A 17599-nucleotide genomic window follows, 5' to 3' on the forward strand; every position below is an offset into this window, starting at 1 on the left:
ACAGTATGAGAAAAACAAAAAAACTGTGCTAATTGGGCTTCAAAACAAAAAAAAATCCTCTTTTTAAACTTAATCACCTTTATTTTTTACTTATTTTTATTTTTTTTAATTTTTTACTTTTTATTTCTTGCGTCCACCCTGTAATAAATAACATCAATATGCTACTTCTCTGCTAATTTAGAAATTGTGTCACTAGGAATTTAGCTAACTTTTTTGCTAGTTTAAAGATTTTGTCACTAGATTTAGCAACTATTTGTTGGTAGATTGAGTGAGAAGCATTTAAAGTATTATTTTGAAAAAGTGAATAAAAATTATATTAACTGATGTGTATATGTTACGTGTATAAACACGTAAGTTTGTCATACTTTTGCAATCCTGCCTAATTATTGAATTAATATAGGTTTAATTTTTTTTATTAATATAAAAAGGTTTTCGGGAGTTAAGGGGAGGTTTGGGTTTTTTAATATATATTTTAATATATTTTATATAAAATTCGTCACTAGATTTAGCATCTTTTATGCAAATTTAGAGGTTTTGTTGCTAGATTTTGTAGCGATATTTATGCTAATTTAGAGAGAAGCGTTGAAAGTATTACTTTTTAAAAAGTAAATAAAAAATAAATCGCCTTAATTCAACTAACGTGTACTGCCTAATGAATCTATAAATATAAGTTTAAAATCTCATTATTCTCATTATTAAATCTCATTATTTTTTGCGGCTTCTAACGGAATAGACTGGTAAGCGACTTTATGTAACACTTAAGGGAGTACTTAGTAAAGTTCAATTTTTAAAAGAAGATTTAAAGGGTTATTTCCTAGAACAATTTTAAGGAATATTAGGGGAAAAATCAATTAACTTTTTTTTATATTAACTTACTGGGCGCAGACCTGCAGTACCACCTTCCTCCGGAGGGGGCGGCAGAGGGTCTCAGCCTGTGGGGAAACTCTATGGTGGCGGAGGACTGTTGTTTACGTCTGAGAGAAATTTCGTCAAAACAGCGGAGCGCAGTGACAGCGAGCAGCAGGGCCTCCAGAGCCGCGACCCAGCCGAGTTTTCTTCACTAACCCGCCGCCCAGCGCCTGCTCTCCGCCCCGTCCTCCAGGCAGGCCGGTTCAATGCCTTTCAGAGCCGCTTTATCGCCGCTATGGACGCAAACGATCTGTTTTCGAGCTGCAGGAAGGGCGACGTTGCGAGAGTGAGGTCTGTACTCCGGGCTAAACTTCTGCAGCCGCTATTTAAACTAAATATATAGATATATATCAGTATTTTTATCATCCCTGACTCTGGTATTGTAGTTGTTATTTTAGTGAGGGCATTATATAAACTGGTAACAGTGTTAATACATGTTCAGGAGGTTAGTTCAGGGAGTTAATTATGGTGCAGAGTAGCACATACTGTACACTCCGTTAGTAAACAAACTTAACCCTTTAAAAGTAAGTAACGTTAGGTAGCTAAAGTTTCTTTTTTTTTTTAATCAAATAAAAAACCTTTGGAATATAATCAAGAGGAAGATGGATGATCACAAGGCATCAAACCAAGATTAACTGCTTGAATTTGTGCAACATGAGTAAAGCAGCATAAAGTTATCCAAAAGCAGTGTGTAAGACTGATGGAGGAGAACATGATCCCAAGATGCATGAAAAAAAAACTGTGATTATAAACCACCAGGGTTATTCCACCAAATATTGATTTCTGATATCCTAAAACTTTATGAATATAAACTTGTTGTCTTTGCATTATTTAAGGTCTGAAAGCTCTGCATCTTTTTTTTTTAGACATTTCTTATTTTCTGCAAATAAATGCTCTAACTGACAATATTTTTCTTTGAAATTTTGGAAAAAAGTTGTCCATAGTTTATAGAATAAAATCAGAGAAGCTAATTCAGGAACTGAAGTGGTCTCGTTATGTTTCCAGAGTTGTTATTGATTTTTGAAACTTGCATAAACGTGCATCATAAGTGTGATAATACATTACTACTAATTCTTAACTTTTTTTTTTTTTTGAAAACAAACAGCACAATTTAAAGTGATGCGCAAGCTGTTTTTCCTTTACATTTAATAAAAAAATAGTAAGCAGCCCCCTTTAACCTTACATGCAGTTTTTATATTAAACGCAGTGCAAACATAACCTTTATGTACTTCAGTTAAGGAAAAGTTTAAAGTATGAAAATCACTGTCACATAAAAGAGTGTTTTACAAGTTTCTGACAGATGCATATGTGAAGCATATGAAGCATTGGATGTGTTCAATTCCATCAGCAGCTAATCTAATTTAACATCATTATACACTGATTTATCAAACCAGGGGTTTTATATTATGAGAACTATAAACAATACTAGACTCAGATGCAGACTGTGATACTGTTAGCAATACGATACTGGCAATTTTTTAAATAAATAATTATTTAAACTGTTATGTAGGAAAAACATCAATATTATGTGTGTAAAATCTGCATATCCTATCAAAAGAATGGGATACTGTATACCACTGCTTTCTAATGGTTGGGATTGAAACACAAAAAGATCAATAATTTTTTCGTTCAGATTGTTAAATATTGCAAAACATTATATTATATATAACACACTTTTTCTGAAACCCCTATGGTAAACATTGTTAAAGTTATGATGATGATTATTAAATTTTCACCATTGTTTTAATTGGATATTAGGGTAAATAGTACAGTGCAGTAAAATGTGGTGAACATGATCCCTTTAAAACATTATTATGTCATTTAATTTTTTGTTTATGTTATTAATATTAATTCCTAATATAAATATAAAAAAATATATCTCATTTACGTTGTATAAACGTTGTATCTCCATTTTTGTGGTTATATATTTATAGTTAAATATTGTATCAAAATTTCATGATGAATGGACCAATAGAAATATTTAAAAATGACTTGGAATATAATTTGTGACTTAACTTGTGCTTTGACTTTCATTGAAAGTGAATTAGGATTTTTTATCTACTGTGAAATTTGCGTTGTTTTTTTTTTCATAACAGTGATGTATTTCTTGTAATATATATATATATATATATATATATATATATATATAATTATATTATATAATATATATATTTATTTATTGCCTAATTAATGTTCTCTCTCGTTCTTTTTCTCTCTCTTTCTTGCTCAGATACCTGGTTGAACAGAGAGATGTGGAATTGAACGTGAGAGATAAATGGGACAGTACACCTCTGTGAGTCAGAATTGATTCCTCTGTATTAAATGTATTTTGATTTCCGTGTAGCTGCTGTGGACTCAGCTGAATGTGCCTTGTGTCTTGGTGTGAATGAAGGTACTATGCGTGCCTCTGCGGACACGAGGAGTTGGTGCAGTATCTACTGGCCAACGGTAAATATCCATTACACTGTAATTGTGCTGTTTTTATATTTGTAGTTTGTAGTTAGACTGTTGTAGAGTTACAAAGTATAAAATGTGTGTTTTTGGTGATTCATGTAAATAAATGTTTTTAGTTCTATTTGTTTACTAATTTTAATTTTGAAATGTTTATCATTAATAGTGGCTATTAATGTATTCTCTTTTGTAATTATACATTCAAAAATCTAAAGTGTGTTATTACTGAAAAACACTGTCTATTTCATCAGTTGCTGGAATTTTATAGTAGAGAATTGAAGTATATTCATGTGCCAAAAGTCCTGGGACAGCAACCTGTATTATTATTCACTAGCAGATGAGATGGCTCACCAAACCGTCACTGACCATCAGTAAAATCAGTAAAAAATCTGGAGGAAGAGTGGAGAGACAAACAGTTCAAGCTGCTTGAGGTCTAGTGTGAAGTTTCCACCAATCAGTGATGGTTTGGATAAAGAGACATGTCTGTCATCTGCTGGTGTTGATCCACTGTGTTTTATTATCAAGTCTAAAGTCAGTGCAGTTTTGTTTTCCCACAAAATCTTACAACAGCACTTCATATCTTACAGCTTCCCTCTGCTACTGACAACTTTTATAGAGATGTGGATTTCATTTTCCAGCAGGACTTGGCACACTGCCCACACTGCTAAAAGTACTAATTGGTCTTACATAATATTCTAATTTTCTGAGACGCTGATTTTTGGGTTTTCATTGACTGTAAGCCATAATCATCAACAATAAAAGAAGAGTTTCATATTTCAACCGAATTACTGAAATAAAGTAAAAATTTATTGAGATGCACTAGTACAGTGGTCATTCTAATACTGATGTGCTCATTGGTTAATTTGTTTAGTTATGTATGTACCATAGTGTTAACTGTGGGCGTAACTGAAGAAGTGAGTGTGTGACCCCAACAGGAGCGAAATGCGAGGCGAATACGTTTGATGGCGAGCGATGTCTGTACGGAGCTCTGAGCGACTCCATCCGCCGCCTGCTGAAGGAGTACAAGCGCATCACAGCTAAAGCAATGCAGAGAGACTACTACGAGCACTTCCTGCAGACGTGAGACAAACACACACACACACACTCACACACACAATGGCAGCTTTCACTTAAACCACATTTTACTCTACCCACAAGCACACTCTGAGCTTTAAACACATTCACCCTCAGGCACATTCTCAAATTCCTCTGATCCACATTCCTCTACTGTAACCTCATCCCCTCACACACACACACACACACTTACAAACTCACACACTTACAAACACACACACTTACAAACTCAAGAACCTGCACACTCTGACACACACAAACACAAACATAAACTTTCAGCTGGCAGTTTCAGACCAGTGCTGCCTGCAGAATGTAGGTCAGTACTGTACAGTGCACACTACCATTCAAAAGACATTTATGTTATTATATTGGGATTAATGTGTTTTTGTGATACAGTAAATTATATTTGTTTTCTGAGCACATTGTGGATTTTATTAGCACTTATAAAACACTGACTGAACTGCATTAAGGCATTATTGTAAATGTAGTTAGTTGAGTTTAATTGGATGATTTCCTTATTTGCTGATAAATGTATAAAGTCATGTGCAGTGCGTTTATCCTGTGCAACTTCTCAGATTCAAATAATTATTAGGAGTATATGAAGCAATGCAACATTTTAGACATTGTAGCATTCGCCACATCAGAATTGAGTTTCTCAAAACCAGTTGCTCAATCTGCATAACATCTAGTCTCTTGTGCACAGCCATTTTTTTATTATTAGCTATTTATATAATTTATAATTTATTTTATTCAAGCAGCAAATTATTTTGAGCAACTACTTAATGATTTTTAATAACAATTATCAATTGCTTCTGTTATGCAAATGTTTTATAGAGAGAACAGGTGTGTACAAACATCTGATATGTATACATAATTGTATATTTTGTCTATAATAATAATAGATGTAATTCATAAAAGTCGTGTTGTAACTCTGGAACATAACATAATGGAACTGGAACAAGACAAAACATACACTGGGATGAGTCTGAGCTTTTAACCTGATGAAAAACAATGTACTAACAGTCCTGTCTGTCTGTTCTGTGGTACTACAACATGACCTGTCAACAAATTATTACATAAACAGTAGTGTGTAATTTTGTACTGCTGAAACGGATTTATGATTTACAGAAAAAAACTACAGAATTTTGAAATAATTTTCAATCTGTCATTAAAACATTAGCATTGAATAAATCATCAGAGAGTAAACTGATATACGATCACATGACTAATCATTTTGACTGTCCTATCCATAATCAATGACCAAGGAACTCTGGAAAATTCTGGAAAATCAGTTGTAGGTTCACGGATATAAATACGCAAATTTGGGTCATGAATAAAGGATTTAGAGTCCAGTACGAGCATTAGCTGCTCATTCATTATTTTGTGATGTTTGTACAAACTGTAAAAAAAAAAAAAAAATCCCACACTGTGATGCAAATATTAGTTCTGATTTAAGAAAGGCATTAAATGACAAAGTGACTGAGGAAAAATTGTGATAGAAAAAAAAAAACATCTGGATCTGATACATAGTTCAGAATATTTTTCAATATATTTTGCAGTAGATTGTTCTTTCTTTAGTTTAGCTACTTATTTAGATGTTTATCACTTTCAGAAACCACTTGCTTGGATCTGTAGATTCTGTTCTAAGCAGTGCTTCTAGTTAATGTTAGTAACTATAATTTTAATGCTGTTTGATGAATTGGTGATTACTGGTGTGATTATGTCTGGCTGCTGCAGGCTGCTGGAACAGGGCTCGTACAGTGATGTGATGTTCATGGTGCATGGCGAGATGTTCCGGACGCACCGCTGTGTTCTCAGCGCCCGCTCCGAGTACTTTGCCCACATGCTGGAGACTAAATGGAGGGGCAAGACTATGATAGCTCTCAAACATCCACTGGTGGGTGCTGTTTCATACGTTTCATACCTGGGCAGTGTTACTGTGGTCTTGCCACTGTTGTAATGCATATAAATTCAATATAAAACCTATACAGCAGTTTCTTTTTAAATTTTGCAGTTCATTTGCTTTTGTGGTAATGTTAATGTGTTTATATGTGTGTGTGTGTCTGTTAGGTAAACCCTGCTGCATTCGCTGCACTCCTACAGTACTTCTACACTGGTAAGCATCACTGGAGCTGGACAGGGACAGAAAAGCACTTTCTTTCAGCCAAATACATGTGTGAAAAGTTGATTAGCCAGGACATGAGGCTAAAAAAGCAAACGGGTAACGTTAAAGCTTGTATCCTCCACAAATAACGCTGTAGAGTTAAAGAGTCTCAGACACATCACAATATGCAGATCAGTCAAGCTGGAAGTTTGACTGTGATGCAATCAGCTTTCTCTCCTGCCCCTCCTCTAAACCCATACATCACCCAGTGCTCCTTACAAACTACCCTTTCCGATTTTTTTTTGTCTGTTTCAAATTTGACTTAATTTTGGGGTGAAGTCAGCAAAAATCAGGGGGTTTAGTGCCCCGGTAGTCTTTAAATCTACGTTCACACAGCTGGTAAAAATAAGTAAGTATAAATGAGACATTTTCTCTTCCGGTTTGGTCCAATTCTGTAGCCGATGCATATTTAATTTACAACTACATTGGAATTTAAGTGTCAAAGTAATATAAAACGCTGAACAACGTTTAAGTTTAAAGCAGCAGTCCTTAATATTATTTCTTTTATATTGATAGTAGCAGTGTTTCTAGGTGAGGAGAGGACAAAATATTCTTCTGTTACTATTGCTGCAAATTTACAGCTCTGGAAAAAAATTAAGAGACCCTTTCAGTTTCTGAATCAGTTTCTTTGATTTCGCTATTTATAGGTTTATATTTGAGTGAAATGAACATTGTTTTTTATTCTATAAACTACTGACAACATTTCTCCCAAATTACAAATGAAAATAATGTAAATTAGAGCATTTATTTGCAAAAAAAAAAAAAGAGAGAAATGGCTGAAGTAACAAAAAAGATGCAGAATAACTGGTTTTTAATCACAGTTTTCATGCATCGTGGCATGTTCTCCTCCACCAGTCTTACACAATGCTTTTGGACAACTTTAAACCACTCCTAGTGCAAAAATTCAAGCAGTTCAGCTTGGGTTGATGGCTTGTGGTCATCCATTTTCCTCTTGCTCACATTCCAGTGGTTTTAAGTGGTCTCTTATTTTTTTTCCAGAGCTGTATATATATATTCATTCTAAATACAGGGGGTCTGGTAGGTATCAAAAGCCATTTCTGGTTACCTAAGCAACAAAGGTGTAGCTAATGGTGCTGAAACGAAAGAGCTACTGCCAACACAGAAATATCAGAAAAGCAAACTGATCCTCATTAGAATTGAAGTAGAATTAGAACTGAAGAGTGCTGGTGAGCTAAAATCACAATAGAATTAGGGCATTATATTATAGGCCATCGAAGTAAAGTGATCCTCAAGCAGTCTTCCACTTTTTGGTATATGAAGTAAAAGAGAATTACATGCATTAATACTGGTGTAAGAGCCCAGGAACCGAAAACAAAAAAACAAAATTTAGACTTATTGATACCGTATATTTCACACTATAATTTATAATCTGGTACGCTTTATGTATGAATTTTACAATCCTCCACTTTTTGGTGTTTCAGGTCGATTGGATATAGATATGAGCTATGTGGAGGACTGCAAGCGCCTGGCAAAGCAGTGCAAAATCAGCGAGCTGATCGAGGAGCTGGAGGTCAAGTGCAAGCAGGTGCAAGAGTTTGGTGAGACGCTGCTGTTCCTGTCCTACACACTGGTCTAACATGGTGACCAGCGAACAATACATATTCATTTAATTGTAGATTTTAAGCCTTAGTGGTTTTTAGGGTTTTTTTCCACCCAGTTTTTTGTATTTTAATCTCTCTCTCTCACACTTTTTCTGTATCTCTCTCTCTTTCTTTTTTATTGCTCTTAAGTGTCCAATAAGCCGGGGACATGTGTGAAGGTGCTGACACTGGACCCTCATGATTGGCAGCTGCAGGATGGCATGGCTCTGTTAGCAGATAGCGCTCTTCCAGCTGAACTGAGAGTAAGACACCTTGTACACACTCATTAAAAATCACTCTTAAAAACAACATTGTGTTGCATTTTTACTTTAAAACAGCTGCTTCAGATGTTCACCTGCTAAACTGTAATATAATGTGGAGAATGGTGTCTCTGTTTTTCCCATTTAGAGCTTTTTTAACTTTAGATACGGCTTGTGTTATGTCTCTTAGCTTGTCAAGAAATGCATGTGTACAGCTAGCTGTTCATGAGAGGGTGTTTGTATTTACTGCAGTGTAGTAAAAGTGAAATACATGCATTAATACTGGTGTAAAAGCTCAGGAGCCAAAAACAAAAAAATTAATTTAGACTAATTTATACTGTATATTTCACACTATAAATTATAATCCGGTGCAATATATTTATGTATGAATTATACTAGTCAGATTGTAAGGAGCAGTACTCTGTTGAAGTACAGCGTTACACAGGAGTTTGTGTAAAGTTTCTCCAGCACCAAGGCTGAAGCAGTATTAGCAGTGTTAGCTGCTAACCGCAGCACTAGCTCTTTTGCTGTTCAGAGGTAAGTATATCAGAGTGTAGTCTGCAAATAAAGTTTTTAGAAGAGAAATCTGTGTAGATTACTGTGTGACACCCCTGTTCCTTACTATTGTGGCTTAAAATGCGCTTTATAATCCGGTGCGCCTTATAAAAATAGACCAGAAAATAGATGTTCACTGATAGTGTGCCTTAAAATACGATTTTAAAGAATTTGCTTTCGCTGTTTTTAGGTTGGGTATGGACAGCTTCCTTTCGATCTTACTGACAGCTTCCCAAGCTATCCCGACATCTGCTTCCGGGTGGATGGTTATGACTTCCTGTGTCATAAGGTGAGTAAACATTAAGGGAGAACTACTGTAGTTTATGTACTTTATAACCGCAAATGATTAAACAAACATGGATTTGCAGTTTAATGAGGGGGAAATACATTTTTCAGTCTAATAATTTGGCTCAAATTTGCTGTTATACTATAGTTTGAGGTAAATCTATAGTACATTTATTCCTGTTTCATTGAGTGGAGCATATTTCGAATAAAATTCACTGTAATATGTTTGGAAATATATATATTTTCACTTTTTAAGGAAAATTACCACTACTGATGCATTTTGTTTAAGGGTTAATTAAGCTTCTCCACATTAACTTAACCTGTGTTTTGCTGTGTATCCCTGTGTCTCTCTCTGCAGGCATTTTTCTGTGGGCGAAGTGATTATTTTAAAGCATTAGTGGAGGATCATTTCAGTGAAGGCGAAACCCTGCAGTCTCTCCCTGGAGTTCCTGTTATCACCTTACATGACGTTTCTCATGACCTTTTCACCAGAATCCTGTACTACATATACAGTGATAACACACAGGTACGTGTGTACACATTAAGTGCTCTTCTTTCAGTTTTATTAATCTACCAATGTCATTTATGGTGGAAAAGTTATTTTACATTATACAGTATCTCACAAAAGTAAATACACTCCTCACATTTGTAAAAATATTATTATATATTTTCATGGGACAACAATGAAGCTATGACACTTTGTAAAGTAGTGTTTATCGCAGTGTTTAACTTGTATTCCATCGTATGTTGGCTTGGTTTTGGTCAGGAGACATGCCTGGCCAGTCCATCATCTTTAACTTCAGCTCTCTTAGCAAAGAAAGCAGTGTTGAAAAACTGCCACGTGGCCCAGTTTCTAAAGGGAGGGGATCATGATCTGCTTTAGAATGTCACAGTACTGGCTAACCTCCTCCTACTGGTTTAAGCTCTGCAGCAATGCTGGCAGCACTTGTGCATCTATTTTATTTTTTTTATTTTTTTTTAGTCAACCTTTGGATATTAAACTCAATATGTGGACTCGTGTGACCATCTGTTCTGAGTGGAATCCATACTGTTAAACTGCTGTATGACCTTGGCCACCTTGCTGTATCTCAGTTGTAGGGTGTTATCAATCTTCGTATAGCCTAGCCTATATTTGTGGATAGCAACAATTCTATTTCTCACATCCTCTGAGAGTTCTTTGCCAAGAGGTGCCATGTTAAATTTCCTTTGGCCAGTATGAGGGAATTGTAGCCAAAGCAACAAATTTAACAGGCCTGCACCCTATTCACAGTTGAGACCTTGTAAACAGTCACATGTCACCCGGAAGGAAAAATGGCAAATTTTTGTCGCCTGTGTGTTGAGTTATTTTGAGGGCACAGTAAATTTACACTGTTATACAAGCTGTACACTGACTACTTTACATTTTTGTCAAAATGTGAGGCGTGTACTCACCTCAGCTAGTTCACATTACAAGCCACACTGGTATGTAGGCACGAGAAAGAAGCATGTAGCGCATGCGTAAAAGCAAACATGGTCTCATAAGGGTCTCATGGTCTCATAAGGGTCTCATAAATTCAGATTTGAGCGTTCACATTCATGTCTCTTTTCCATTTCCGATTTAGGAACCCATATGAAAGTGACTCAAATCTGAGATAATAATGAATAAATAAATATATTGAAAATAAATAATGAAATAATTAATTTTGACACGTTCACACAGCCATGAAAACAAAAAACAGGTCTGAGCCACATTGAGCAAAAAAAATCTGATTTGAGTCACGTCAGCCTGGTAATGTGAACTTAGCCTTTGATCTTTTAGAATTCTAAAGCATTTCTGTTCTACAGATCTCCTGTATTGTGATGCTCCCAGGTTCTCACTGTTGGGTTGCTGTTACAAACTTTTTGTACCACTGTTTGAATGTTTAAAATGATGTGTCTATGCATTTCTGTGCAATGTATATGTTGTGTGTTCTGTGTCACAGCTCTCCCATGATAATGTGTATGAGGTGCTGTGTGTGGCGGATATGTACCTGCTGCCCGGTCTGAAGCGTCTGTGCGGCCGGACGCTGGCGGCGCTGCTGAGTGAAGAGAACGTTTTACACATGTGGAAAACAGCCAAACTCTTCAGCCTGTCTCGTCTTGAGGACCAGTGCACCGAGTTCATGGCCAAGATCATTGAGAGGGTGCATAATAAACACACACACACACACACGTACAATAGTAGACTGAAAAAATGTCTACTGTATTTTTAAACACTAACACTGGGTATTTACTTTGTATTGCTGGCCTTGTAGTAGAGCTGGGCAATACAACAATATTTTATTGTATCATGAAAAAAGGGAGGCTATATTTATCACTCATTTATTTTGAGTGATAAATATATTTATTCATTTATTTATTCATCTGTCATAATTCAAAATTTACAAATAAACATCATTGTATCATGATACAATAAAATATTGTCGTATGGTCCCACTCTACTACAAGGCCAGCAATACAACTATTATTTTAGTGTATCGTGATAAAAGGGTGACTATATTGATCACTGATTTTTTTGTGTTTATCTTTTATGTTGATTTATAATGTTTATACATTTTGAGTTATACAAGATAAAAATAAATGACTGATCAATATAGCCACCCTTTTATCAAGATACAATCAAATATTGTCTCATTGCTGTCCATGTAGTAGAGCTCGGCAATACAACAATATATTCATTGCTTATTTATTTTCATCTATTATATATAATTCAAAATTTATTAACAATAATAAACATAAAAAAACACAAACATCAAAAAAAATCAGTGATCAATATAGACACCCTTTTATCAAGATACAATCAAATATTGTCTCATTGCTGTCCATGTAGTAGAGCTGGGCAATACAACAATATATTCATTGCTTATTTATTTTCATCTATTATAATTCAAAATTTATTAACAATAATAAACATAAAAAAACACAAACATCAAAAAAAATCAGTGATCAATATAGACACCCTTTTATCACGATACAATAAAATATTGTATATACTGACCAGCTCTACTACAAGGCCAGCAGTACGACTATTATTTTATTATATCATGATAAAAAGATGCCTATATTGATCACTGATACTTTTAATATTTATTTGCAAATTTTGAGTTTATAATAGAAGAAAATAAACAAGTGACGTAAAATTTTCATATATTTTTTTTTGTTGCATCACAAATCTGCATGCTTAAATAATAATGATAATAAAATAAATAAAATAAATAATATAATCATGCAGTACATTTTTTTAATTTTAGCATTAAGGTTTAATAAAAATGTTGGATGACAAAAAGCACAGTAGTTGTTCAATAACAACATTAATCCTTAAAAATACAACATGCCTAATAATTATGCACACAGTGTATCTGATACATGCTTCATATTGACTGATGCTGAAAAAAATCTAATTTGTATTAAACATCACAGGACTTTAAAGAACCTTTAATTCTGAGCTTGAAAAATGTGTACATGTGTTGTAGCAGATGTTGAATCTTTGGAACATGAATATTAACAGTGTGATATTAGAAAGGCGTGTGTGTTAATCACAGGTTTTGTGCTCGTTTGAAGATGAAAATGAATGTGATTGAAGACAATGGGCGTCTTTATTCTGGTGTCTTTGATCCTAAACCTGCCTTTGTGTTTGTGTCTGTGCACATCTAAGCTGGTGGAGAGGGCGGAGTTTGCCGAGGTGATCAGAGAGGATGCTGGGAGTGTGGCCGCCCGACAGGAGACGGACTCCATCCCCCTGGTGGACGAAATCCGCTACCACATTAGCAGCAACGTTCAGACATACAGCGCCATAGAGGAAGCCAACCAGAAACTCCACGCCCTCGAGCTGCTGCTCAACTACATCGGCCTGGACTGCTGAGGAGAGACGGGGGGAGAGAGAGAGAGTGAAAAAGAGAGAGAGAGAGAAAGAGAGAGAGAGATAAGAGGGCAGAGAGTGCAAGATAAGTGGAGAGATACAGGAGGGGGATGGTTGGAAAGAAGGACAGTGAAAGAAAGAGTAGAAATGAGGATGTGTGTGTGTTTGTGTGAACTTGTGTGTGTGTATGTGTGTGTGTCTCGGCATTCTTCACCATATAAATATATGAAATACAGAAAAAATATATATATTAATTATTTAATTGCTTGCTTTAACACACCAGAAATAAACAGGCTCACTCAGTAATGGGCTATTTTAAATCACAACAGCTTTCCAGATGTTTACTTATCTCAGTCTCATATTCAGTTGCAGCTTAAACACACACACACACACACACACACACATATATATATATATACACCAATCAGCCACTTCATTAACACTACCTCCTTCTTTCTACATTCACTGTCCATTAGATCAACTCCGCTTAGTTCTATCTGTATCTATTTCTCTGTATACTTTATTATTATCCTCCTTTCATCCTGTTTCACCATTTTCAGCACTGCACTGACATTAACATGCTGTGTTAGTAGCGTGTGTTTTGCTGGTACGTGTGTTGGATCAGATGCAACAGTGCTGCTGGAGTTTTTAAACACTGTTTTTTAATCACTCTCTGTCTTCCACTCTATATTAGACACTCCTACATACAGCTGCTCCACCTTGTAGATAAAGTAAAGTCAGAGACAGAAGCTCTGAATCTGTTGCTGCACAGCTTTTTGTATGTTGGTCATCCTCTATTCCTACATTAATGGATACAGGACGTTAACAGGCTGTTAGCTGGGTATTTCTGGTTGGTGGACTATTCTCAATCCAGCAGTGACACTGAGAATAAGTTTAAAAACACCAGCAGCACTGCTGTATCTGATGCACTTATACCAGCAGTCCACACACTAAAGGCTGTAACACACTGGTATTTTCAGTATTACATTTAGAGTATCATCACAGCTCACTCAGCGGAAAGTGCAGCGACTCAGTTCTGATACAACAGCTCACAGACGCAGCCTTGTGCTGATCCACATCACCCAGGGAGTGATGAGGGGAACAGTGCCATCTATTGTTTCCACCCAGAGAGAGCAAGGACAGTTGTGCTCCCTCGGGACTCCGGCAGATGATGGCAAGCTGCATGACAGGGATTCGAAGCAGTGATTCGAACCAGTGATCTCCCGATCATAGTGGCAGCTCCTTAGTCTGCTGAACCAATCAGAGCCCAGAACTTTTATATTTAAAAGAAACGTCACATCTTGCTCACAAGAAACTCTCTTGTGGGTGATAGATGAGGAAAATTATTAAATAATAAATAATCTAGACATCAGGAAATGTGCTTCTACTGTCACTGCAGAGCTGAAAATAATGATCTGCTCTGTTGTGGTCTATCCTGTGGGATCCTGACCATTAAAGAACAGACAGGGTGATGGTGGGGGGGATAATAAATAATAAAGATAATAAAGTGTGCAGAGGAACAGATACAGGACTACAGTCTGTAATTATTACAGAACTTCAGCGTGATCCTATATGATTAGTGCAGTTGTTGCAATGTCCATTGAATGTAGAAACAAGGAGGTGGATGATCTGTGTGTATACACACACACACACACACACACATGCACAAGCACACACACAGACAGATAAATGCAGTAATAGTGCTGGTGTGAATTGCATTGAACTAAAAGAACCTCTTGTCTCTAATTTACTGCTCATTATTGCTTTGGATTATTTTGTTCTTTTGAGAAAAAAAAAAGTTTTCCTTACACAATTTTGATTTTAGTATATATTTAGAATATATGTTGATGTAAACCTTATTTTACAGTCATAACTGCCCTTTATTATGCAGCTCAACCAGCAGAAGTTTAGCAGAAGTGCTTCCTTACCTTTTTGTAGTTATGATCCTGATGCAGTCAAAAAGAGCATGGCTCATCCGTGGATTATTACTAATTACTAATATAAGAACTGAGCTTTCTTATTATTTCTTATTTAAGCAAAGAAGTTTATTGGGTTATCGAATTTATTGTGTTTAATATTATAATAGATTTATATGTTTAAGGAAAAAAAGAAAAGAGATGTATAAAAAAGAAATGATTTAAAGATTGAATCGAGGTTTCGAGGTCTGTTGTTTGTTTTAGCTGGACTGCTCTGCTGCGCGAATGCGTGTAATGAATTGCGCGAGTGTTGGGCTGTAATGGGCTGTAATGCTGTAATGGGTCGGTAGGGTTTGATCACAGTGGTGGAGGTTTATTTGGGCTTTACCGAGCTTTTCCTGTGATATTTAATATATAACATATAGGAACGAGAAAGTGACACTCTAGTACATTTTAACAAAAGGGGTTCTATTCAGAGTTTTTTTTTTTTGTTTGTTTGTTTTTTCAGTGCATGGTACCTGCACTACTCAACTCTAACTCTGGCTTTTTTTCCTTTACCACAGCTTACCTTCTAAAACATTGTCAATATATCACATTTACAAAGACAACACAGTAACAATCTACACTGCTGAAGAGATTTTGCATTTTGCTGTCTTTATTGTCTTTATTATGGTGGTATATGAGGTGTTAGTGTGTGTTGTCCTGGTACAGTGTGAAGATCAGACACTGCAGCAGTGCTGCTTGAGTTTTTAAACACTGTGTTCTTTCACTGTGCTCCACTGCTCCACCTTGTAGATACAGTAAAGTCCGTATTGTATTGCATTGCATTGCACTGCGCAGAATTGTATTTTTTTTTTATGGCCAATCAGCACTCTACAAGGTTTATACTGTTTATAATGCCGTGTTTTAGTCCTGCGGCGGCTCGCTTGCAACCAAAAACAAGCAGATACTAAGAAAGTACCTTTAATTAAGAAGATACCTGGTCTAAAAAAAAAGCAAAAAGAGTATTGTTGAGTATTGAGTATTGATTTATGTAGTGTTTGTACCATGCAGTGAAAAAGTGCCAATATTTCGGACTGGTAGGAAATGTACTAGAATTAAAATATGAATTTTGGTTGAGATTGAGGATTAAAAAAGAGATTTCTTTTTGTTTGTTATTATTATTATTGCTATTATAAAGATTCTCATTTATTAACCAGTGCAATATTGTATAACACAGTCTCCTATGTGTGATACTGACCTGGCTGTGGTGCTGTTTGTTTGTTTGTTTATTTGTGTGTTGATTGTTTGTCTGTTTTAGTTGAGTTGGTTTTATGTTATTTTATAGTGCTTCATTGTGATTCTATGGTGGCCTTTAAGGGCCAGACTGCATCCACTGCTCTATAGGTCTTTAATATCCCTGCTGTTTGCTGGCTTTGCTGTGAAAAGCCCTATCTGGACGGGATTAGTATCTCAGGGGGACTTCTGTGAAAAAAATATTTCACAGTTCAGTAGCTCCTCCATTTCCACTCACTCTTGTGTTTTTTTCTTTTCGTGGATCTCCGTGGAATAGAGCGGCCAAAGTGCAAAGTGTAATTACAGTACGCGGCAGTGGACAAATAGCTATTTTATTAAACTTGAGATGATGAAACTCAGAGATGTGAGTCTGGACAGGACTAAAATGACCGGAGGACCATGGATTTCAGAGAACAACAGTACATAATTCAGCCTGTTAATTTTTTTTAAAGGACGTCTGAGAAAAACACATACATGGTCGTTCCGTATGGGAATAAACTCATAGAGGGTTAAACCCCAGAAGCCCCTGAGGAACTAATCCCGTCTGGATAGAACTTTAATGTGTGTTTGAGAATGAATGAGTGAAAAAGCTAAAGAGAGTATGTGGATGAGTGTGTGTGAGTGTGTAGTGATGAGGATTGGCCTTTAGGACAGTTTGAGTCTTAAAGCTTTACAGTTGCAAATAACCCAGTTTTCTTAATGGCATTTGTATTTCCGCACTTACAAGCATTACATTTGCCTGATAGATATAAAGAGATCAGTGTCATTAAACAGGATGCATAGAAGCAAATAAATAATTACATTATAAAGACTGTGTATAATGTCTCTTTTTTTATATATATTTTTTTGGAGTGATGTCATTGGTAAAATTTGGCTTAGATCAACACACTCAACACTGTATCCCCAATAAAGCTAGGGAAGTTTATTGGACAATACTTCACAGCATATATCCTACGAATAAGAGAGTTGCAAAGTTTAAAAATACAGATGCAATTTGTTTTTTTTTAATGTTCAATTGTATCTAAATTCTGTTGAGACTTTGCTTCTTTCTTTTTGAAAAAAAAAAAAAAAACAACATCTCTGTGAACCTTAACCCTGGAGAATATAATAGGCTTTTTTCCATTCATTGACCTAGATATAAAGTATATTATTGATATATATTTACTGAGTAAATACTAAATTCACTGATATAAATACTTGACCGCAATACCAAAATTATATTTTGGTAAAAA

The 17599-nt window shown here is 35.6% G+C and overlaps 1 protein-coding gene across 1 annotated transcript; it reads left to right on the plus strand.

Annotated features, from left to right (window-relative positions):
• Positions 1-932: 932 nt before the first annotated feature.
• Positions 933-17176, plus strand: abtb1 (ankyrin repeat and BTB (POZ) domain containing 1). The gene is made up of 12 exons (XM_022670873.2): positions 933-1200; positions 3140-3202; positions 3302-3357; positions 4296-4440; positions 6172-6331; positions 6505-6550; positions 8041-8157; positions 8350-8462; positions 9205-9303; positions 9658-9825; positions 11261-11461; positions 12973-17176. The coding sequence occupies exons 1-12, from the start codon at positions 1145-1147 to the stop codon at positions 13177-13179; spliced, it is 1431 nt and encodes a 476-aa protein (XP_022526594.1). The 5' UTR covers positions 933-1144; the 3' UTR covers positions 13180-17176.
• Positions 17177-17599: the final 423 nt, after the last annotated feature.

This window comes from Astyanax mexicanus, chromosome 12 (assembly GCF_023375975.1).
Source record: "Astyanax mexicanus isolate ESR-SI-001 chromosome 12, AstMex3_surface, whole genome shotgun sequence".
Lineage (NCBI taxonomy): Eukaryota > Metazoa > Chordata > Actinopteri > Characiformes > Acestrorhamphidae > Astyanax > Astyanax mexicanus.